Raw genomic sequence first — 19,004 nt, 5'->3', positions numbered from 1 at the left:
TTGAAGAATGTGATGGTGTTACTAAAAAAGTGGTACAGTAAAGTGAGGTCAGATGACTAGGTACGTACACCTGTGCTCTCATCCTTGTACCATTTTAACCTAAATAACCAGTTTAGTAGGGCAAACAGACCTTTTTCTAGTTCACTGACAAAGTTTGTCCTGGTGTCCTCCCCTGCCTAACTGCAGGTCCCTGTTTCTTTCTTTGCCTTGGTGGTAGTGATTGTGCAAGATCCACAGGAGAAATCCTTTTTTGACTGGTAGGTCTCTTGTCATCTCTGTACATGACTGCTACATCTGACTCAAGAGATGCAGACACTGCAAATTTATGCTGTTCAGTGACCACCCAAGTTAAAGATAATGTGAAATTTCACCTTGCTCTGACTGGATGACTTAAAAGGTTAAAGCATGTTGAAATAAATTTAATTAGAGAAAATTCTAAATGTACTAATCAGCTTCACTCCTTTTCTAGTATGACAAAGGCAGCCAATAAGATACCCTACTAGATGATAATGCATATTTATAGATATTTACTTGTTGCTTTTGTTCACATGATTTTTTTATGTACAGCAGTCAGGATTTGGGGAAAAAACAATGGAAAGTGACATGCCTGAAAGCTGATTACAGTGTAGATCTTTAAAATACAGGTTATTTACCTGGTTTTTGCATTCAGGGTTTTTCTTGGCCTCCTGCTGATCACAGAGTAGTCTTACATACCCAAATATTAACAGATGGCAGAGGAAAAATACATGAGAACTTAAAGGTGCTTCTTATTACCTAAGAACAGCATGTAATAGCATATGGTGACTTAATGCCACCCCTTTGATTCCATTACTTTTGTGGTTTTGCTTTGCAAAGCTAAGTACAGTCTCACATGACCTGTATTTTAACAGTGATGAAAATCTTGTATTTGTCCAACTAGATGTTATCTGGGGCCCAAAAACAGTAAATCTGAATCAGGCAAGGGATTTTTGCATTTGAGTTAAAATATAGATGTTGTTTTAATTTCATGCAGTGTTCTTACAGAATTGCACTTGAAGTTAAGCTGAAATCTGTTTTAAATAGTATTTTTTTCACTCTTTAGATTTACTTTAATTTATGATTGTAATATAAGTGTTAAGGTAAGCTGGAGGCTTTAGTAGCTGATAATTGGTGGTTACAGATGTGGGGGAAATTTGGGATCCAGTTCAAGACCAAATATTTGTATTAATGAGATTTTTATTAAGTACAAATGTGTGCATTTTCTTTGCAGAAGGATCACTAGTGGTTTGAAGAATAGTCTAGTAAGATGCCTGCCTCTTCTTTTCCTTTCTGCAGCTGTGTATGATCGAATGCGAGCAGACCAGAAAAAATTTGGTAAGGCAGCATGGGCAGCAGCAGTGGAACGTATGGAAAAGCTTCAGTATGCAGTTTCTAAGGAGACTTTGCAGTTGATGCGTGCTAAAGAAATCTGTTTGGAGCAGAAGAAACATGCGCTCAAAGAGGAGGTAAGTTTTCTTGCCAGTAAGTAGAAAATTACAGCGCATAGAAAGAAGTGATGTTAGACAAATGATGTTGCAATGTAGGTGTTGGGAGTTCTGTGCATCTGTTTTCTGTTCACCTTTTCCTGGTTAGTCAACCAGAAAAACAGTTTTTGAAAGACAGAAAGACAGTTTTTGCTGTTAATGTTTACAACCAGCCACTGGGATGAGTAAAATGAAGAGAAAGGATAGGATAGAAACTGGCTACTATGTAATCTCTGCAGTTTAGCTCTGAGGCATGACTACCTTTTCAGAATAGCTCTGACATTCCAGATGGAAGGTGTCTGACCATTAGTAAGTATATGGGTAACTGGACGGTTGTGTTGCACTCTCTCTCTGCTTACCATAATTACTAAGGCAGTCTTCCAGAGGGGAGTGTGCTAGCTACATTTTTCTTGAGGAAAGAGTTCATGCATGAAACTGTGAGTAAATGCCTTAGCAGGAAAAAAATCCACAATTTATTGGATTTTATGACATCTCAAAAGTAACAGTGTTTCAAATTCTCTTTTAAACTTTGCCATCATATGGATGTTTGATGCAAAGAACTTTCTGTCATACTAATGTTAATGTGTGTTCTAGCAATTACATTATTGTTTCAGGAGAACTTTTCAAATGTTTCAACAATATTTGACTAAACTGATGGTGCTGATATGAGAAGGTTATCCAAAGAGCTCACAACTTTAGCACTGCAAAGGCTGGTAGGTTTGTTAGGCTGATAGACTGTGTGTCTATTTTAGGAGCCTCTGTAGAAGACAGCTTGATCTGCAGGGAAGAGAGAGTACATGCAAGACCCAGAGCACAAAAATAGGTTTACTGCATTCAGTGTTCTTTAGATTTGGAAATCCAAGAGTTGTCTGAAAACCTGAGTTTAGCAGGCTGTCATCCTTTATCAAGAGTTGACGAGACAATCCTAATTGGATAATTGGAAATGTATTCAATATTTTCACTTAGAGTAACCATGCATCTTCTTTTTGTGGCACATCTTATTTTTTTTCCCTGTGGAGACCTCTGAATTTTTGTTGAATGAGATCTCAGTCTGGTAAATGAGTGAGTGTTTGGTCTAATATACTGAAGTATTAGGGGCTGCACAGGAAAAGGAAGGATTCCTTGTAGTATACATTGGGATGAAAGTGAGCTGTGAGTTTGGGGCTTTTGGGGACAGAGAAATAAATAACATCTAATGGCCGTGGTGCTTTGGGATGGTGTGTTACAAGGTATAGAGAGTTCTGGGTCTGAATACAGTGATAGGGAGATACCACCAACCAGCTTCTGCTGGTTCTGAGAATGTAAAAAGCTTAAGTATAAAGAATTGAATGTGAGAAACGTGACTGGGAATCCCATCTTTGCGAAGAATGGAATGGTGGCAGTCTTATAATGTTTGTAGAACTGAAATACCTCCTGGCAAACCATTTAGCTACTATATTCTAGAAGATAAAAACAGGATATTTGTTTGAAGATACTAAAATGCTCAAGAAATTAATACATCTGGATTTTAGCTGAGAAAAATGACAATTCAGAGCAAAGACATGATATGACTCCACTTGAGGAAAGTGTTTGTGTTCAGCGGGTTGTCTTTGAATTTTTGAACATTTAGTCTTGGAAAAGAAATTTTTTGCAAGGGCATATTGTGGCAGGAGAAGGGGAAATAACTTTAAACTGAAAGTGAATGTGTTTAAATTACATATTCAGAAGAAATTCTTGGAACTTTGAGGGAGAACACTGGAACAGGTTGCCCAGAGATGTCTTAGATCAACATCCTGAGACATGTTCAAGGCTACATTGGATGGAGCTTTAAGCAACCTGGTCTAGTGAAAGCCTGCCTGTGGTGGTGGGCTTGGAACTTGATGAGATTTCAAGTCTCTTCCAACCCAAGCTGCTCTTATGATTCAGTGAATGCAACCACTCTCTGATTGGTATGAATGCAACAACAAAGACTGAGATTAAATTATTTGCTTTCATTAGTGCAGAAAGTTGTGCCATTATAGGAAATTGAACTTGGATCTCTCCAGTTTAAGTTTTTTGTTCCACCACTGTGATGTTTCAACCCCAGCAAGCAACCAAGAGCCATGTGGCTACTCACTTGCTCCCTTACAAGTGGGGTCAGAAAGGGTTAAAAGCTAGAAAACGCATGGGTTGAGATAAAGGCAGTTTAATAGGGAAAGCCAAACACATGAGCGAAGCAAAATGAGGAATTCATTCATGTCTTCCCATGGGCAGACGGGTGTTCACCCATCTCCTGGATATCAGAGCCCCATCACAGGTAACTATGACTTGGGAATACAAATCTCCACTAACTTCAAATGTTCCTCCCTTCCTCTTTCTTTCCCCGACTTTGTATACTGGGCATGATGTCACATGGTCTGGAACGTCCTGTTTGGTCAGTTGGGGTCACCTGTTCTGGTTGTGTCTGTTCCCAACCTCCCATGCACTTCCATCTTTCCTAGAGTGACCATACAAAAAGCATATAAGGCCTTGGCTCTGTGCAAGCCCTGCTCAGCAATAACAAATACATCTCTGTGTTACCAATCCTGTGTTCACCACAAACCCAAAACACAGCCCCGTACCAGACACTGAGAAGAAAATTAGCTCTAGTCCAGCCAAAGCCAGCACAACTGCAGAATTTTTCCCGTACTGTTCTAATATTAAATTTCTTTGTGTTTCTTTCACTATGTTGATCAGCCTGAGAGCTACCAAGGATGCAGGAAATTAGTGGTACAGATTAGGTAAAAACTCATAAGAATTGCTCTCAATTAAGAAGAGAAATTTTTAACAGAATATACTGAAATATGTCCAAAAGTGATTATACTGTTTTGAATTATCACACATCATTAGTATTTTACATGAAGTTTTAACATAAATTGTTGAAATTCAAGGTGTTTGTTTTACTTTTTCATGGGGAGCTATTATATAGCTAGGATAGCTGCCCATGAACCATGCAGCAGTACTAACTTCCCATTTCTTTTGCACCTGAAAGCCTGAATAAAGTGGTGGGGTACCCCTAAAACAGAACAGGTAACTAACAGCATCTGTAGTGTATGCTCTTTGTAGGGCAAAGGTACAGTTGTCAGTTGCTAAGGTCCTTATCACGCAGACACCAGTGCAACTGACTGAAGTACTCAGCTGCTATAACTTGGTGAGCTGATACTTTTGAACATGGTCTGTATATGTCTTTGTCTTTATTCAGTTTTTATTACATTGTGTAATTAAATATTGGAACATCTGTTTTTAAGAAAAAAATTGTGAAGGTTTGAGTAATTTTCACAGTTCATGGAAAAAGAGAAGTTCTTAGGTGTGGTCACATTTGACACTATCTTGATTTAAAAAGCAAACAAACATTTCCCACACTGACTTTCCTTGCCCCCAAACCCACCAAATTGTGCTGCCTTTTTACAGTGGGGAAATCCTTGAAAAATGCCAAATCCCTTGAAGAATGCTAATATCCTGCCTGAACAATAAACATTATCTGTCTTATGTGGAAGAACTGGAGAGTTCAAGAGAATCAGTCCTTTTTTCTTAAAAAGTAGCCTGTAGTTCACTCCAAATATGCAATCAGTATGTCATTTACTGTTCTGGTCAAATTAGTAATTTAATATGGAAGCAAAGTAATAAAATGGCATAACAAGACATTTTTGTGTAGCACTGGACTCTAGCATATACATGATACATTAATGATTGTAAGGTTTCTGGTGTTCACTTAAGGACTTATTGGAGTTTTCAGACTAATAGTTGATATACAAAAAAGGCATACAGAAGTACAAAATCTAGCAGAAGAAACTTAAAATAGTTAAGTTGCAAGAATTGATTAGCTGATCTTCTGTCTAACAGTCTTCTATGGAAATAGGTATAGGACATGGAACTATTTGCTTTTAATTGAGCTGTGAAATCCCTGTCAATAGATAATGGTGCAGATGCTAAGAGCGTACATTAAAAAAAGAAACAAAAAAAAAGGGCATAGGAAAAATGTATTAATTATGTCCTGTAAGTCTGTTTTGTACAAGAGGCAGCAGTATGGTTTAAGTTGTGTTACAGGCTGTGCTAGAGGCTGGTGAATCCTTTTGGGAAGATACCACTCCACTGCCTGTTTTGTTTCATCGTCTTGGATTTTTGCAACATTTTCCCAAAACAGGGTATTGACTAAAATGGATTGTTGGTTTCATTCGGTACAGATACCTTTCTAGTTTACTATAGTCATATTTAAGTACTCAAGGCACCCAGTTTTAGTTGTTTGTTACAGACTCAGTTTTACAACTTGAAGATAACACCATAATGTACAGAATATGCTAGCAAATATTTTTTTAAATGTATCAGTAAATAGGTTGGGTATTTTTACTTGGTAGACATCTCCTTTTAATCACTGACTGTCTATAATATGAAATTGGACATTTCTTCTGAATAATGAAGGTAGACAGATCACAAATCTCCATTAACATTTACCATTATTTTTATCCAGTATCTGAGAGAAACTATCAGATATGCACATTTTGAGCAGGTAAAGAATTTGGATGTGGCCCTAACTCTTCTGCGTGCAGGTTGTAGAGGTGCACGAATTCCCTCCAACCTCAGCACATAAGATTCCCTTACATGCTGATATTTCTTAAATATGATCCGAATGGTTGACTGTGTTGCGCAGATAAATCTTGTTTAACTGAATAAAAGAGAATGGTTGCAGTTCACTCGGTTGTGTGATACTTTTCTATTCAAACATATAATACAAATCAATACTGAAATATATATATAAGTATTTTAATCTGTGTATATATTCTCCTATGAAGGACTCCAGAAAAAACAGAACAGCTAAATTGTCATTACAACATGACCAGTGCATGTATTTATCCCTGTTTGCACATCCTTTCACATTTTTCCTCAGTTCTGCTTTTACAGGCTTTAACTGTAGCTTTCTAGATGCCTACTTTTAGGCTTGGGATTGAAGATAGGAGAATTCTAATTTAATTATGTATCTTCAGAGAATCAAGTGGTAGAGTAAAAAGAGTGTGAGGGATGTTTCACACTGTGCACTGTATCACTTGACAGTTGCAAAGTGTAATTCAATGCCATGGATTTATTTCATTGCCATGTAGAAAAATGTCAGTTATTAAAGGCATCTTAAAGTGTGTGTCTGATCAGAACATATCTTAGGGACTTGATGTGTTCAGTTTTAACGTGTTACATTTACTGTACCAGACAGTATTTAGCTGTAATCATAAAATCTGTGGTTTTGTTGTCGTAATTATCCTGGAGTTGTATGGTTTTTGTTTGTTTGTTGTTTTCTCTTTTTATTTAGATGCAGAGCCTGAAAGGTGGTACAGAGGCATTAGCACATTTGGACCACTTAGAAGCTGATTACTATGATCTACAGCTTCAGTTATATGAAGTGCAGTTTGAGATCTTGAAATGTGAAGAGTTGCTACTGACAGCACAGCTTGAAAGTATCAGAAGATTGATGTCAGGTGCTTTATTTATTTCAATTAATACAAGTCTGTGAAAGATAATTTTCTTCCTAAGAGTCCAGGGAAGCCTGTGGAAATGAAATGAGAACAGATTCTTTGCCATGTGAAGAGCTGCAAGTACTGTTAAATTAAAATCTACACCTGTTTATAAGGCATATACATACACATAGAGAAGTTCTGGTATGGTTCTCATTGCCTGTATTTGGAAATTTGAATATAAGATATGCAAACTGTATATGTTTTGAAGAACTAAGATGAGCGAGAAGGAGATGTCTTAATTACTAGACTTGTCTAAAAATATGCAGTACACATTGATATAACTAATTTCTTGAAAGTGATTGTTTTTCAAAAGCTATATCTGCAAATTGGATTCCTTTTGCTACACTTGAAGCTCATATTGTTATCTCAGATTTAGAGCAGCAATGAAAATCTTATGCTTACAGAACCAACTATCCTACTACACCTCATGTGCTTAGAAACTGTGAAAATGGTACTTGCAAATCATACAGCATTTTTCAATCCAGTTCTGTCCTTTAGACCCTTCTATCTTTAATGTTTGTATTTAAGCGAGCTTGGTTTTGCTGTTTTTAGAGTGTAGGGCTTGAATAAAAAATTTTGCTATGGATAGAAAATTCTCCTAAGTTTGAAGCTGGATTGTATTTTGAGTTGCCACTGGAAAAGGACAAAACATAGGTATCGCAGATTCATCTCACTGTAACATGAATCTCCACCTTTATGGCTTCTGATGGAAATAGCTATAGCTGTCCTTGGAACCAGAGGGTTGGAAACTTTGTACATGAGTTACAGAAATGTGGCAGCTTTGACTAGGTAGAGAATTAGTTCGTGGTTTTGAGGTAGATAGATTTTGGACTGGGAAATCAGACGTGTACTTTTGGTACTGAAGACGTCTGCTCACTTAGGAACTGAAAGAAACCACCTGAACAGGAGATTAAGAAATGTGTATCAAAATCCTTTGTCTTTGGTGTAGTGATAGTAAACCATCTGGGCCGACAGAGACTAAGCTGTAAAAATTTCACAGGGCAATACAATTTGTCATTGATGTTTTCTTCAGAAATCTCAAAAAGACCCTCAACCTACAAGCTAATCCAAAATAAAACCCTCAGTCAGCTAAACCATTACCCTGTTCCTTCCCTCGTGGCAACAAAACTGTTCACTATTCTGGCTTTCTTTGTTATTTTAAATTTGTAAGATATTGTTTAATAATAATGCCATATATATAATAATTCCAAATAATAAATAATTCCAAAATAATTCCAAATAATTCCAGTAATTGCAAAACTATCCCATAGGACAGAAAATTAAAAATACAGTTCCTAAATGTCTGGGAATTGTTCAACACATGAAATTACCTTCTCAGACTTTCATTAGGTGGATAGAACAATTAATGTGAAAAATAATGTGGTGTACAAGTGACTACATATATTTGACACTATTCGACACCTAATCTGAATTCAAGCATCTAAAGCATTTAGTGTTATTTTAATATGTATTGTTTCCTATGATGTCAAAAGAAAAATCTGTTACACTTTCTTTTTGAAGTGCACTGGTAGTAAAGTAACAGACTTTGATTTTACACATATGTATGATTTGAAATTCATCTGTCTAAGCCAAGTAGATGCTGTTGCTTCTCTCTAGTCTTTGACTGTAGTGGTTCTGCAGAGATAGTTCAGAGAATTCTCAGCTAATGTTTTGAGAGCATGGTTTGAATTGACTGCAGTTGGTTGTGACCTAGAAGAACATCTTTGCAAATTCAGCAAAGGATCTGAAAAGGATCAAGTGATAATACATTGTCATATTATGAGCAACACTACTCATTAACAAATACCTGCATTGAAATTCAAAAAACATGACTTTATTAGGTAGAATTTTGAAGGGTTTTATCTTAGTCGTACAGAGTATGAGTACATTCTTGTCAAAATGGTTTTGTGATGGGTGACCTTTTGTATTGTTGTTTTAACTGTGCATAAAAGTCTTCTGAAGCAAAATTCAGGTGTAAATTCTCCCATTTTATAACTGCCTGGTGAAATATAATTGTCAGCCATGACTTGTCTTCTTACTCAGTAGTATCTCAAAGGGAGTTCCAGTCACTTGACAGTTACATATTGATGAAGCTTTACAGGGTTTTTATTTTTTAAACTGAGCCCTGAAGTAAAGGAACTGTTTGGTATGTTTTATTAGCTTTTATTTTAAGGTGAATATCTTGCTGTGCTTATTGTCTGGTCCTGCCATGACTTCTGCTGAGCTGAAATCAGCATGGCAGTCAGAATTCCGGTTGCAGCAGAGACTGTACACACAAATAACGTGAAGTGATAACAGCTTTTAAAACGGACAGTGTACTGAGGAAAATCCTGTGCCTGTCCCCAAATAATCAAGTAGCTGAAGTAGGAGAAATTAGTCTTTCTGAAAGTAGTTGAAAAAGTTGAAATAAGAAAGGTGGGTGTTGCTGTGGAATAGACACTTGACAGACATGCCAGCTGCATCTGCCTGTTTCAGACAGCAGTAATGCATTTCCTTCTTGCTGTATGACAAATATGTCCTACTTTGTATGCCAATGGAATAAAGAGCAAGAGGTCTTCACTGCTTCTTCATCCCAACATCCTTCAAGGATTTATAATCACCACACTTTCCTTCTTGGCAAGAGATGAGAAGGCAGCATTTAAAGATGAGCTCGGTGTTATTCCAAATGCTTCACTCAGCAAGCTAAAAATCATCAGTGTTGATAAAACTGTTAGTAATTACCTCCTTTTCAGGCCTGTAATGCTTTGAAGGATTGCCTTGAAGTTGCCCTCCCTCCCAGGAGCAGTGATTGGGACATCAAAAACCTGTGAGAGGATTTTTGCTGTCCTGTTGTCTGAGTCCCTTGCATGAAATTACAAGTTGGTTCTAATGGCAGAATCTCATACCGAAGACTTCAATAGTCTTGTTTATCCTGAACTTCATGGTGAAGACCAATGAAAATTGCTACACACCTTGAGTCACTTGTGAGACACAAAGACACGCATGGACATTGTGTTCAAATGAGGCTACACATTATAGCTGTACATTTAGAATTGCATTTGTGTTTTAATATTCTGAGCTTGCCTGAAGAGCAGGCTGAGCTTCATTGCTGTTTATTTCTGTTCCTCAGAAAGACCTTAAAGCTGTATAGTGCCTTGCTGTGTAATGCTTTTCCTCTGACCTATTGACTTTTGGTAGTAGTCCTCTGAAAGGGCTGTGGCATTCTTCTGCATCATATCTTGCAAGTCACTGGGAGGGTTGTTTTTAAGGAAAACAAAATGTTAATCAAATACAAAGCATTGATTTGATTTTTTTATTGCTGACATCTTTAAAACAGAGAAGAGAGATGAAGTGGTGTATTATGACACTTACGAAAGTATGGAAGCCATGCTTGAAAAAGAGGATATGGCAACATCTGTGCACTTGCAAAAAGAGGAGCTGCAAAAGTTACAACAAAAAATCCGCCAGCTGGAAGCAAGGCGTGGACGTATTTCAGCCAAGAAAGCCTACCTCAGAAATAAGAAGGTACTGTTTAATTGCCTTTTTTTTGGACATAATTAGTTTCCTTCAGATACAAATTTCCCAAAATTTTTGTAGATTATGTTCATTGTTTGCTAAAAGTTGTTTTGCAGAATACTAAATAAAATAGCATGTATTAATATATTGATACATTTAAGATTCTGTTTACCTTCTTCTAGCTCTAAAGGAACCTTCAGTTACTTTGAAGTCAACATATTAACTTATTTCTATTAACTAATCAGAATACTTTCATGCAGGAAGTCCATGCTAGGATGAATGTTTTTATGGAGAGTAGTTTTGTATATGTTGCTTTAGTGAACTTTCAAGTGTGTTTTTCACTAGTGAGTTTTATTTTCATTCTCTTACCATCCCTTTAAACTTGTGTCATGTGTTGTTGATACTCTGTGTTTGGCAGATCTATATGAAATACTTTTATATGAAATACAGTCTATATTCTTAATTTGTAATTCTGGACATGCTATTTAGGTCAAAGTTTTGGGAGATCATTGTAATACTTGTTAGAAAATCAGTTCCACGCCATACTATGTACTGTAAAGCTATGCAGAAATGTCAGATGAGGTCTCATTCTAGATTAGGATGAGTGGTCGGTTTTGCAATCATGTCCTTTATGTGAAAATGACCCTTTCATATAAAGAGTTCTTGGTAGGTTGACAGTAAACTCTTCAGGTCTTGCCTCCACTTCATAATTAATATATCTATTTCTATACCTAAATCTGAAGCGTAACAGAGAAATGAAAAGTTGTTGATATATTTTATGTATTTTATTTTTTGTATTCTGTCAAGCACTGCCTTATTTCTGGTTAACCCAATATGGAAAAGACTGCAAATCAAGTATTAGAAGAGAGGTCTCCTGTTAGCTGATTATGTGAACTGGCTTGCTTTGTCATTTTGTTTGTTTTACATGAGTTTGTAAAGACAAAAGGCATCAGGAACTTTGTTAGTATTTTAAGTAAGAGAACTTACCTGTTGTATTACGCTAATTTACACCGGCTATAGTATAATAAGATATTTTCTCCTGGATATGAAAAGACACTGCTAGCACCTTACAAAGTAGACAAACCTGTTTAAAAGTGACAGCCTGTTTGCTGTTCTTTGCTTAACTTACTGGAGTTCACAGGTCAAGAAGAAATCCTGAAGCAGGAGTAGAGATTTTTTAGCATGCCCATATATCTGTATAATGAAGTAGTCACCTTCAGTGGCTGATTTGTTTCAGTGTTATGCTATGATGGAATACCTTGTTTAAACTGAAGGAGTTGGTTTTGGCTGTAGGAGGAGTAGCAGCATGCTACTGGTTGTGCACTGTAACAAGATGCAAAGCTGTGTGTGGCAGTGTTGCTTTTCTGCATCTGCATGCAGGAGTGGTGCGGCTACATCTTCTCAACATTGTGGTGGGATAGCTGTGGCTATACTGCTTTCAGGACCTGAGGTAATGTCTCCATGTGGAACTTGGACATCACATCACTCTCAGAAGTAGCTCCAGCTCTCTTACCTATGTCATTGCCCAGCATAGCATTCTCTGCAGTTGAGTGCTGCAGGGACATACTTAGCTTCTAGAAAAATCACAGAGTAGAACAATGTGTGTTTGAACTTCCAGGAGAAAATAAATTATCTTTATTTGAGCAAAAAGAAAGGGCTGAATCTGTTGTGTGCCATTATGTGGCACTTGTTGCATAGAAAAGAATATGGCCATTTTTGAGCTTCTCTTACTGCTGGATAATGCAGAATACTACCAAGCTTTCTGGCAATTACCTGAAAATCAAAGCTCATAGATTTGTCTTATTTCTTTGAGCAATCTTTGTATTTTTAATGGCCTTTCTAGTGGTACTGTAAAACGTTGTTCATGAATGCTATTTAAGGTGCCTGGTGTGAGTACTTGTATTTGTGGGGGGAAAAAAGTATTCTTGCTCTCAAGTGTTTGGAAATTAAGTCAAGTATGCAGAACTAAGATACAGATGGGATACAAAAGCAGACTGTAGATGGTGAGAATGAAGGCAGTGATGGCTGAATGCTATGTGAAGAAAAGTGACTTTTTGGGCGTGAATATGGAAAGTACATACTGTGTGGTAAATCTGTGTCTGTCTCAATTAAGAAACATTTATTGTTTCTGAGATGAGAGTATACTTAATGCTTTTCAGATTGTGTTCCTGGCTTCATGTGTTTCAGATTTTTAAACTGGTGTTCTGTTTTGGATTGTGTTGGTGAGATTTTGGTGGTCGATTGGTGGGGTTCTTCCTTCTTTTTTGTTGTTTATTTTTTTATTTAAGTTCTGCAGGTGAAAAGAAAAAGCAAGTTATGCATTAAGTGGTGTATAGGAGGACAGTCTTGTGATATGTTTAGAAATTACAGTCCTTTCTCATTATCAAGATTTTGGCAACTGAAAATGCCCTTAGGAGAATGTCTCCTTTTTAGCAGCAGAAATCAGGATTAAGGAAACAATTGGAAGTTTTTCTCCGTCATCAGTTTTATATTTTGGAAGAAGGTACTTTCATCATCCAGGTATTTGAAAATCTTTTCTATTGAGGAGATAACACAGTGAAAGGAAATAAATTACTCTGTAAAGAGTAAGACTATATGTAATTTAAATATAAACTTCAGTGACTTGAGTCTCTATTTTGTTTTTCAGAAATTCCTTCCCTAATTTTGCAGATGATGCATCAGTTTTTCAGTAATGTTGTCAAATAATCATACCAAATTTTTATTTAGAAACTTTTATTGAAGGTTTGTTACAAACATAGTTTAGTCATGACTCTAGAATAAATGAACTGGCATTTTAAAAATTCGTGGTTTTAGAGAGTTTGATATTTTTCTCTGTACTACCATGAGTATAAACTCTTCATTCTCTTTTTTTTTTGCATTTGTTGAATAATCATTTCCTAATGTTTGTGTTGATGACAGTGAATTATTAAAAAATAATTTTTAATAGCAGTTTAACTTTTTTTTCCTTACTTCTAGAGAGCTAGCTGTAGGTTTTTCAAGCAGAACGTTGCTATTGTTATGCCAGTCTACCCCCTGCTGGCTACACATTGGTATTAATTAGATTATATATGGAACAAGCAGCTGATTTATTAGGGAGCTAGATTTATAGCAAGGAGGCAAGTTAAAAAAATGGTATAGAAGGTATCTCGTAAACTGTGAAAAAACAGAGCTGTGAGGAAATTAAATTATTTGGCACCCAAAAGGAGTGTTCCATATCATAAGTAGTCTGGGAGAAGCAACTGGTTGGTGAAGCTGTTTGGGGTATGTTCATAATGTGTGCTTTCATCTAGGAAACTTCCTTACATGCTTTTCTGTTCATTTAATAGGACACGTTTAGAATTTTGTAAGCCCACATTTTAAAGCATGGCCCATGCCAAAACAGGTCTTCTGAAGATGCAGTGACAGCTGGCATAGGATTATTGGTATTCTGTTACTAACTGCTATTCAACAACAGCAGCATAAGAACATAACTACACTGAATGCTTATAGTAAAATATGGTTTCTGCACATGAAAAGTTAGCCTTTTAATTGGGATTTTTTTAAGCTGAAAGCAAGACTTACTGGTATTAGTTAGATATATACTAATGCACCTCTTTTACGTATATTACATCTTACTAGTCTTAAACATTGTAGTTTATGCAGCTTCATTTAATAGGACACGTTTAGAATTTTGTAAGCCCACATTTTAAAGCGTGGCCCATGCCAAAATAGGTCTTCTGAAGATGCAGTGACAGCTGGCATAGGATTATTGGTATTCTGTTACTAACTGCTATTCAACAACAGCAGCATAAGAACATAACTACACTGAATGCTTATAGTAAAATATGGTTTCTGCACATGAAAAGTTAGCCTTTTAATTGGGATTTTTTTAAGCTGAAAGCAAGACTTACTGGTATTAGTTAGATATATACTAATGCACCTCTCTTTTACATATATTACATGTTACTAGTCTTAAACATTGTAGTTCATGCAGTGGCAAAGGTTGAAATGGTTCCTCAGCTCTTCCATTTTGTCTGTTTTGTAGAAGTACAACTTGATACTGTGAAATCAGTCAGCTGATTAAAGAAAGAATGGGCATTACTTCTTGTTGCTTTCCTAGTTCCATACAGTTCATCAACATATTTCTGGAGGTGTGGCTCTCACTAGACATAATTTCACAGGGAGGTGGTAAAATCATCCCTCAAACCCTGAAGGTGTTTGAGAAGTGTCAGGATTTGGTGCTGGGTGATGGTTTAGTGGTAACAATGGCAGTACTGGATGGACAGTTAGACTGAATGATCTTAAAGGTCTTTTCCAAACTTGATTAGATGATGATGTGCCTGCTTCCCAGTGCTCAGAAGTAAGGACTACCTTGCATGTGCAGTAGGCTGTTCATACACCCATTTATTATGTATGGTTTTGGAGGTTTTTTTGCCAGAGTTCATTAGTACATGTTGAACTTGTCATCTACCATAATCATCCAGTTGGTTTTCTTAATACGGCATTGTAGCTGTTTTTTATTTCATCCTTTATTTGAAGTCATTTAATCTTGTCTGCAAGTAGGACCCTGCATTTGTCCCTCTGAAATTGCAACCTATCTTTTTCTTCCTAAACCATTTCTGTAATTAGTTAAGATGATTCAGTTTTCTAATCCTGTCCTGCAACATGTTTTCAGCCCCTCCTAGAAGTTTTTATTATTTCAAGTCAGAGAGATCTAATTATATTGAAGTATGTTGTTCATTAAGACAAACTCAGCACCAAGTATGTTTTGGTCAGGTTTGTCCTCTATACATACTTCAAATATCTTTCATTATTGCATTTAATCAGAAATGTTGAAATACTGATGCTAAAGTGAAAATATTAGATAAAATTTTGCCCCCTGAGTATCTGAGGCATATCAAAAAACCCAAACCATGCTTGACTTACATTTTCTCATTATTTTATAATATTTAAAACCTAAATAGAGAAATAATCTGAACAACTAGAAAGTTGTTCAGATTCTCTATTAGTATTATGTAGCTTGCTGTGTCTTTGAAACATAGAGATGAAGTATTTTGTACTTTTTCAACGACAAATTAAATTGATTGAGTGTTCCAGGATTAACTCTTTTTCACCCGGGGAAAAAAAACCTCCAGAAAGAAGTACAAAACCCAGCAGTGTTTGTCTGTGTATATGTGTGGACCTGTTACAGCAAGTCCAGAGTAGGTCCACGAAGATGATCAGAGGGTTGGAGCGCCTCTCCTATAATGACAGACTGGGATTTTTCAGCCTGGAGAAGAGAAGGCTCTGGGCAGGCCTCAGTACAGCCTTTCAGAACATAAAAGAAGCTTATAAAAGGAGGAAGAGTGCCTTTTGACATGGACAGTTATTTTACATGGACAAGAGGGAACAGTTTTAAACAAGGAGAGATTAAAATAGCTGTTAAAAATTTCCATATTCTGGGGGTGGTGAGCTGCTGACACAGGTTGCCCTGAAAAGCTGTGGATGCCCTATCCCTGGAAATGTTCAAGGCCAGGTTGGATGGGGCCCTGAGTAGCCTGGTTTAGTGGAAGTTCTCTGTCTGTGACAGAGAGATTGGCGCTAGAAGAGCTTCAAGATGTCTTCCCACCTAAACCATTCTGTGGTATACCACTGATGAAGATGGGACAGTATTTGCACAAAAATATTTGCTTTTGTGAGTTACCTGTATACAGCAGCAACATTGATGGTTTTACTGTCCTATACAGGCTCACTTTATGTGATCAAAGCATGTCCATAGACAACTTGCAGAAGAACAGCTTTTTCTCCATTTTTAAGCATCCAAAACAGTGAGGTTTCTTTAATCCCTTCTCTCCTTATTTTTGTTCTTTACTCCATCAGTTCCCTCAAGCAGTGCTTTCAGTGGCAAAGCTCTTTTCTGAATCTGCCCAGAAAGTCATACTGAATGATGACTTGAGAACCTCATCAGCTCAATGCTCTATCTGGATTCACACTCCAAACTGCTAACATTGCACCTTCTTGCACAACTGTGAGATTTGTTTATGACTGTACATCTGACTTTGTTCTAGTTCTGTGTGGTGCTTGTACCAGGTCTAATTCCATTGCTCCTACTGTCCAATTTCCTGGTTCTCAGTATTGTCCCATGAAGTTGTCTATCTACTTGAAGTTTGACTGTTATCCTCCTCATCAGCTGTTGTAACATGATCTAGGTTTTTATTTGTTTGTTTTTAACCTGTTCTTATTTGCAGGCAGTGTAACAAATTCTTGTTTTAAACCAGATGTTAGAGATGTGAACTCAATGTAATAAACGAACACCATGAATTGTAACAACTTTGTTCCTGTCTGCACTTGCAGATAGTACATGGAAAAGATGAACGGACGTCTATACATGGGAAGCTGTCTATTTGCATAAACAGAAATACGTGGTACATTCAGGAGTTAGTTATTTTCCATGGGTACAAATATATGGGGTTAAGCAAGGGCATTATGAAGTGTTGACAGATTGGTGATTTTTTGCTACTCTTATACTGGTCCTGTAGAACAGACTTTCCAAGCAGCTTGTCACTTGGATCTATTCTTTTGATAGTTAAAACTAATAGATTTGGGGTTGTCTGGCTTAGGTTTTTTTTTTAGTTACAGTTGTAAGTTAAATAAGCCTGTATGAAATAGGCTCTGCAGTTTCTATTTTTCTACCTGCCATTTGCTAAATATGGCATTATGTAAATCTGTATTTAAATTGCATGCTTTATAGGTTGTATTTTGTATCCCTGCAGGAGATCTGTATTGCAAAGCATAATGAGAAGATCCAGCAGCGTCACCAGAGCGAGGAGGAGTACAAAATGCACCATACTGTTCAGCTGGTAAGTTTGAGTTTTCCACTGTTGAGCTTAGCCTGTCATTAATAGCTTGCATTCCTCATTATACATTAATTAGGGGAGCATTCAGAGTGATAGCTCTTTCAAAAGATGGTGTGTATCCCTGACCTTTGCAATGGATTTCTGTGTCATATTATGTTGGCAAGCGAGAGTATATAGTAGTGTTAGGAAGACATGGGAACCAAGCAATAGAAACAGTTCTTTAGCTAAGTTGTTTTGTTACGTTTATCATCATGTGCACATAGATGATTCTGAACGTCTTTGAGTACCGCATCTGGTATGCTGATAGGAGTAAGGAAATCGCACATATTTATTTTTGAATCTTAATAAACTTGTTTACTACTTTTCTTCCTTCTACTAAAGCAATTACTGGAATTATGTTGTATAAACTTGTAGTTCCAGATGGATGATTTTTTTCTTAGTCTCGTTGCAGAGAATAGACCAGCTGGTCTCTTATGCTGTACCTAATACTCTTATCTTAAAGAATATTCAAATTTTGGACTAGGTCTTGGGAGCTGATATAGTATCAATATTTGATAAAGATCACTGACAAAGATGGATTGAAATCCAAGTCACTTTAATTCAGTCTTCAATTAGATTAGTGAAAGTGATTCTATTTCAACCTTATACATTTTTAACATTGATATTTTTGTCCAGGAAGTCAGCTGCATAATTTATTTTATGAAAAGGCTACTTGTCAAAGGCAGTATGTATTGGAATATTCTTTCAGGAATTTAATTATTTTTTTTCATAAGTTCTTACAATAAGACAGAGGAAGTTACCGTGGGGACTGTAGACCATTTATCTGTCTTACAAATAAGACTTGACAAAGCCAAAGGATTTAATTATCTCTGCAGTACTGCAGAGCTTTATATTAGGGAGTCGCCTGCTTGAATGCTATAAAAACCTTATGCTAATTTTTTTTGTTTGTGTGGGTTTTTTTCTGGTAAAAATGTGACTGAAAAATTCTGGCATTATGGTAAAATAGGTTTTAAATTACTGGATTTCATTAAGAATTTTGAAAAGATAACTCTTAGAAAACTTTGGAAAAGGGGAGTCCAAATTTGAAACTGAAGAAAAATTGCAATTTTACTGTTTTACTTAAAAGCTAAACAAAACCAAATAGACAAGTTGGCCAAAACAAAAAAAACAACCTTGATTTTGAAACTGCTTCAGGGAAAGTTTGATCTGAATGCATATGTAATGCATGCAACATTCAGGTATAGTGATAGAACTACTTTTCTTCCTTTCTTTCTGTTTTAACTTCTTTGCCCATTGTTCTTATTTTCTTTTACCACATGCTTTTCCTCCTCTTCACCTTGTTCTGTCTTCTGTCCTTACTATTTTTCAGACATGTTCTCATCTTTCTCTCCCTAACGCATCTATACTTCCTTCCTTCCAAATCACAGCAGTTGGCTTTTTATGAAGGACACCAGGCCACTAGCTGACTTATGAAAATGGCAGGCAGACACTGCTTTTGTGGTGACTGAATGAGAGTAAAAGGTTCATAAAAGTGATCAGAATTTTTGATTATGAAGATACGCTTTCAAAAGTAACATTAAATGCTGTGAGTCATCTTAAGAATTAAAGCTGCTCAGGGATTTTGCTTTGTGGTCAGCTGTTATTTCACTTTTCCTCATAGCTTCTGAACTTGCATGCAGTGAATTTCACCT

The 19,004-nt window shown here is 36.5% G+C and overlaps 1 protein-coding gene across 2 annotated transcripts in view; it reads left to right on the top strand.

Annotated features, from left to right (window-relative positions):
* JMY (junction mediating and regulatory protein, p53 cofactor) overlaps positions 1-19,004 on the top strand; it is a 64,369-nt gene that overhangs the window by 32,176 nt on the left and 13,189 nt on the right. For both annotated transcript variants that reach the window (XM_039709668.1, XM_039709669.1), the window contains exons 4-7: positions 1,315-1,484; positions 6,799-6,964; positions 10,320-10,507; positions 17,230-17,316. In XM_039709668.1, coding sequence (XP_039565602.1) covers positions 1,315-1,484; positions 6,799-6,964; positions 10,320-10,507; positions 17,230-17,316 — 611 coding nt within the window. The remainder of the gene's footprint in view (positions 1-1,314; positions 1,485-6,798; positions 6,965-10,319; positions 10,508-17,229; positions 17,317-19,004) is intronic.

This window comes from Passer montanus, unplaced genomic scaffold, assembly GCF_014805655.1.
Source record: "Passer montanus isolate IOZ18808 unplaced genomic scaffold, ASM1480565v1 scaffold22, whole genome shotgun sequence".
Taxonomy (NCBI): domain Eukaryota; kingdom Metazoa; phylum Chordata; class Aves; order Passeriformes; family Passeridae; genus Passer; species Passer montanus.
This window is presented reverse-complemented; position numbering and strand designations above follow the sequence as displayed.